This window comes from Crotalus tigris, unplaced genomic scaffold, assembly GCF_016545835.1.
Source record: "Crotalus tigris isolate CLP2741 ecotype Arizona unplaced genomic scaffold, ASM1654583v1 scf7180000017663.5292952, whole genome shotgun sequence".
Classification (NCBI taxonomy): domain Eukaryota; kingdom Metazoa; phylum Chordata; class Lepidosauria; order Squamata; family Viperidae; genus Crotalus; species Crotalus tigris.
Window position 1 is genome coordinate 3,822,769 of NW_024096550.1, and position 5,700 is coordinate 3,828,468.

General features: G+C 41.7%; 1 protein-coding gene across 1 annotated transcript; it reads right to left on the reverse strand.

Annotated features, from left to right (window-relative positions):
* Positions 1 to 598: 598 nt before the first annotated feature.
* Positions 599 to 4,937, reverse strand: PPP1R3C (protein phosphatase 1 regulatory subunit 3C). Its single transcript, XM_039335989.1, has 2 exons — positions 4,700 to 4,937; positions 599 to 3,158 (listed from the first exon to the last, which is right to left on the reverse strand). The coding sequence occupies exon 2, from the start codon at positions 3,155 to 3,157 to the stop codon at positions 2,210 to 2,212; it is 948 nt and encodes a 315-aa protein (XP_039191923.1). The 5' UTR covers position 3,158; positions 4,700 to 4,937; the 3' UTR covers positions 599 to 2,209.
* Between the last annotated feature and the right edge of the window lie 763 nt (positions 4,938 to 5,700).

The following is a 5,700-nucleotide window of genomic DNA, read 5'->3' on the forward strand; positions in this document are numbered from 1 at the left end:
CTTATAGATCTTCCAAAGAATAATCTTTGCAGCATTACATCCAACAGTATTTACATTACCCTTTCATTCAAATATTAATTTTAGTTTGTGGCATGTCACCCGAGCAGCTTTCCCCAGCCTGGCCACCCTCCAGAAATGTGGTCTTATCCAATCAGTCTGACAATTGTGTAGAATTTTGGGAACTGCTTCAAATATTTGGTGGGCTGTCCAGGGGGGGATAAGACTGTGCTGAAGTATAGCAAAATTATGGGCAGATGAAAGTGTGAGAAAAAAAGAGTGTTGGGACAGTTCAGATGGTCTAGAGATAAACAGGGACAGAAAACAATTATGGAAAATACCAAAAGATACTAGATTTGTGGGCAGAAATATTAAATATGGCCATAGCAATTGATAATTCAGGTTTATGAACACATTTGAGTAGACTGCTAAATTCCAGCTTTTAGCCTTTCTGAAGCTAAAGCCACATTACAATGTTCAACTTACTTCCCAACAGAACGACTGACAAGATTATCAAAATACAGTTTATTTTTAAGTGAATTGCTTACACAGTAGTTGTGATACAGTGAGGAGTAAGGAAAAAGAGATGGAAGGAGTTTGCTTTTTTTTTTTACAATGCATGTTCCATCTCACTACTGGTGTAACAAACAAGAGAGTTTAATTTGCATTCTCCATAAACGACAACACCACTACAAAACAGGAACGTGAACATGGGAGTATGAGCTCACACACCCATCCTAATTGGCTTGCTTTATACATCTGTGTCAAAGCTGCAGTCACACATTATAATTTACAAAATGCAATGCATCTGAGGAAGATCAAATTACAATTAAAATAACACACACACATACACACCCAACACGTTCTGGCTCTGTAAAAGCTACAGAAGAAAAATGAGGTATGGGAAGGTGAATAGAAATGATTTCTATTTCTGTGCAAGTTGCCTACTCTGTCATTTTAAACCTATTAGCTTGAGAAGTGCAGCTATCTAACAACCTTCAATATGAAGGACTCTGGATTGCTTAAGATTATTTTATTGTTGTGAAGAGCTATCCTTAGAAGGGAAAATTATTACCAAACTCTACAAGCAAGCAAGCTAAGAGAGTTTTTGTCTGTTTCTACAAGGCAAGCTCATCAGATAGTCAACATCTATAGATTTAAGGCATTTCATAAGAGTCATTCAATCTCTCTTTAAGCAAAACAGTGTGCTCTTGGGGTATTTTACTGGATTTTAAGGCACACCTTGTGTGTACACAGGATGGCAATTCCCTTGTGTAGGGAGTTGCACAAGTGTTTATGAAAGCAAAGTTAGTCTATTGTAGAGCAAGTTGAAAGGCAGAATAGTGAAACGGAGTCTACAAATATACAGGAGTCTTTTTATAAATGCAGTTGCCACCTTTTAGTCTGTCATGCTTGGATATTTCCTCCACGTATACTCAACCTAGGACAGATAAATTTAACAGGACAGCAAATATACTGATGGGAAAATCTGCATCTGACATAATTGCATCAGTCCTACAGCTCTTAAAGGTACAGATTATCTTTTGGGATACAAAACTGGTAACTCAATTTCAAGGAAACAAAGTTCTTTATAGGTTTCTTACTCTTGCGAACTACTGAAATTTCTTTGAAGTTATAAAGGTAGGGTTCCCCAATACTTTATTTTTCGACTACAATACAGAACATCGTTTTTCTTTCCTTTCTTTCTCAACTTTATCCTGTTGAAAGAGATACTTCTATGCCCCAAACCCAAACACTGAATTGTGTTATGGTCAATGTTTTTTAGGTTCAATTCAAGTCTCAGGCTTCACAGTTTGGTATCTCTCTCAGTTCCCATTGCATATTAAAGTAGGCACAAAAGTTTTTTGTGACTATCTATTTACAACATTCCCCACACAATTACAGCTTCCTAAGAGTCAGCACAAAATTATTTCTTCCCAACATCTCTTTTACAGGTCCACGTAAGTGATTGGAAGAAACCAAGTTTCATATATATGGAGCACACATGCTGTTCTTATTGTAGGCAACATTGTCATTGAATTGTCCCAAGTCTAGATAGTAGCTGGAACTTTTGTTCTTTTAAATGAAAGAAGTTAATTTTTTAAGTAGTCACCATGGCCTCCAACTTGGTTTGTTTATACTGCATATTAAGAAGCTGAAGATCAGCAATGTTCAGCCACTGATGTTAGAGGCCTCTGTGGATATATTTCATTCACCAATATGGAGAGGATGTTTCAACCATGCTCCACTTTTGCCATTCAGGATAGAAACTGCTGGATATCTGAGGGCTGCCAAGTTGTTCACTCTCTGTTTTGTGCACTTTTCTTGAAGATTTGAGTGCCAGGCAGCCTTTCCTGGGTGATGCTGCCACCTGGACACCATCAGACTTCCATTCTGCATGGACAATCTTGTAGTTTTGCCCGTTGTTATTGTCCCAGAAAATGTGGTCACCATTTTGGTAATACACACAGAATTCAATTTTTTGCTCAGTAGGAATGGCTGAAGGCAATTCGATTGCAAAGGAGAAAGTGTCATTATCTGAGTCACCATATACATTGTTCATATAGATGCAATCATGGTCAGAATAGGTTTTCCATGAATCATAGGTTATTCGAACCCTCACCTTCTTTTCAAAACTCACATTTTTCACTTTCACAGTCCCAGATACTGTACTTTCTTGCAGGGTGCAGTTTTCAAGACAGACAAAGTTCTTTTGTAAGTGATTCCGGAAGTCTAGGTAGTCAGCCGAAGGCTGAGTAAACCCAAGAATCAAGTTCTTTTCCTCATGTAGTTTTAGGCTAGCTGTGATATCTTCAAGATCTGACAAATCAAATTGAAGATCCCAGGCTGGATTCTCCTGGAATTCAGAGAAGACATGGATAGCAGTCAGAGAGAGTCCCTTCGAGTCTGCAAAAACTACTTTCTTCTTGGCTCGGCCAGCAGAGTGTTTCCAGTCACTATTTTGGTGCTCAGTTTCACGTTTCACATTGAGGCATGATCTCAGAGGCTTTAAGCGATCCACAAAGTTTCTTCTTTGATATTCATCAAGGGGGTTCAGAAAACTCTTCACAGGTGGTGAATGGGCTAAACATATTCTCATGGCTACATCTACAGGCATGATGGAACTGGGCAAAGGTCTTGGGTCCAAGACTTGTATCATTCTGCAATGGAAACACAGACAAGTGAGTTTTCTCTAGCCTAAAAACCCTGAGGAAAAACTCTTCAAAAGGCTCTTAAAATGCACTGTTGTCTTTAAAATTAATGCTCAGATGATGGGAAAATTGTAAATAATTCAGTTACAAGTAAGCCGAACCAAGACTGTGACTAACAGCCAGAATTTAAACTGATAAGGTAACATAGCTCCATTCAAAAATATTTGAATGAAATCCATGTGACATTTTGAGCTAACTTAACAGCTTCTATATGTTCTATATCTTAAAAGCCCAGAAATACAATCCTTATACATATACATTTGCACATTTATAAGACAAATGCTGTTCTCTATATACAAAACACTGGGAAAGTGGGTGTGTCCAGTATTAACAAGATTCATCCAAACCTACTTTAAAAGTTTATTTTTGTTTTACTTTATGGAACTCTTTATGGAATTGATTGCCATTGTTCCAATAGTATTTTTGGTGCAATCTCTTTAAATTTTCATTCATGTTCAGAAGTATTCAAGTATATCAGGTGGGTTAAAATCTTTAAGTCAGCTTCTCCGCTCTCAAGCGCTCTCCCCCCACCTTTACAGAAAAGTTAAGTGTTGCATTAAATCTACAACAACCAGTGTTGACCACCATGGAGTTAATTATCTTATGTGGAGCCTAGGGAATGGGGCTATCAGAATTTTCTAGAACTCTGGTAAGTTTTCAGTTACACCCATTTAAAAGACTTTCAAGGCATAGTAGTTGGGACCAAAAAGGGGCCATTCGTGATCGACACTGCCTGGATGTTTAAAAAAAACAAAAAAACAAAAAAAAAACTCCGATTCTGACAGGGTTACAAGCAGCAGCTGCAAAATTCGAAGCAGAGGGGGGAAAGGCAGGCAACCAAAAGCGGCCCTTTTGCTCCTTCCCTCAGCCGCGTTCCACTTTTTTCCATCTCTCCGATTACATTTCACATTTTGGGATTCGTAATGTGATTTATTTTCAGAAGGCGCTTAAAAGCTACCTCTCAAGCCGGCATCGAAGCTAATTTACTCCAGGCAACTGCATTCCTAGTTAAGCGAGCCGTGTTTTTAATCCTATCCTAGGAAGCGGACAAGAACAAGAGAAGTAATGAGCAGTCTAAAAAGTTATTGACATAAAGTTGGCATCGCCACACCTTGTCTGGCCCCAAACGCGATGCACCCACTAGAGGGGCGTTCCAGGGGAAAAAAAAAAAAAAAAGCTTCGTCAGAATGCAACCTCTGCCCACGCCACGGTCCCCAAATAAGCACTTCGCCGAGACTGCGCTGCCGTCGCCAACTCCGTCCCCTTCACTCCCCATGACCGAGCAAAAATTAAAAGCGCCCCCGCCATCCGCTGCAGAAGCCCAACTCCCCGAGTTCAGCTGCAAAGCCACCACCACCACCACCACTCGGCTGCAATCTTAGTTTTGACCATCCCACTTTTATTCCGCGGCATTGTCTCTTCAGCTGCAAAATGTCTTCAAAACCCCTCCTGTAGTTGCAACCCTCTCGCTCGCTCGCTGGGCTTCTTACCTGGTACAGTTACGTTACATAGAATCGGCGAGAAGAGCCCTAAAACTGCAGAGAAGCGCTTGCAAACTTGGAAGGCAATCAGCTGCTTCTCGGGGCGCTTATAGCAAAGAAGCAAAAGGCCCCCACCCTCCTCCCACGTTAAGGCTTTTCCTAGCTCCCTGCCGGCCCAGCCTAGAACCCAGCCTCCCTCTCACTGGTCCGCTACGGTTCCCAGCTCGCAGACGAAGCTACCCCTCTGGCCCGCACCGTCCGCTTATCAAACGCGGCGCTGTCTTTTTCACGTGAAAGCGCCCGAGCGACCAATCGCGTCTCGAGCTCGGTGCGCTCCAAGCAATCAGCGTCGGGCTGCTCCGCGAGGGGGAAACGTGATCGCTCCGTCGGCAGAGCGGGAGGGGGTCCCGGGGGGGGAGGCGGGCAGAGCATGCGGTTCTGTTGACACAGCTTCCAGCCATCGGAGCCCTGTGCTTGGGCTCAAGGTCAGCCTCCGCTGCCAGGGCTCTCTTGCCTTTCTAAATAGAGGCCACATAGTAGCGGTCCTGACACGGGATCCTTCGTCACTCATCGCTTTCCTAACCAGTCCAAATAGGGGTTGAATTATTATTATTATTTTTTTGCATTCCCAAGGCTGGCATTCTGGCTCCACTTTCCTGGGAATAAGGTCCATTGAATGCTATTTCTTAGTGGCTATATATAGGGCTGCACAGTTGTAATCTATTTATATGAGATTGCGGAATCCCCCAGCTGCTTCCCCTGGGTTGTGAGACAACCGGCTAGGAATCCCTTGTTATTAAAGGAAAATAATACATATACTATATCACTTTCATAATCTCCAGGCAGCCTTGTCATTGTCCATGATGGATGAGGATTATGGGCACCGAAGTTCAGCACCTTTAGAATATCCAAAACTTCTATAAAGGAGCTGGTGCTAGATTCTGCTTTCCTGTGTGAAGTACCTTTCTTAGGGTTTTTTTTTAATTATTGTTAGACATAGGTTTGCTTTC

Bases quoted from the DNA above. Each gene is read 5' to 3' on its own strand.
- PPP1R3C (XM_039335989.1), bottom strand. From the start codon at position 3,157: ATGATACAAGTCTTGGACCCAAGACCTTTGCCCAGTTCCATCATGCCT.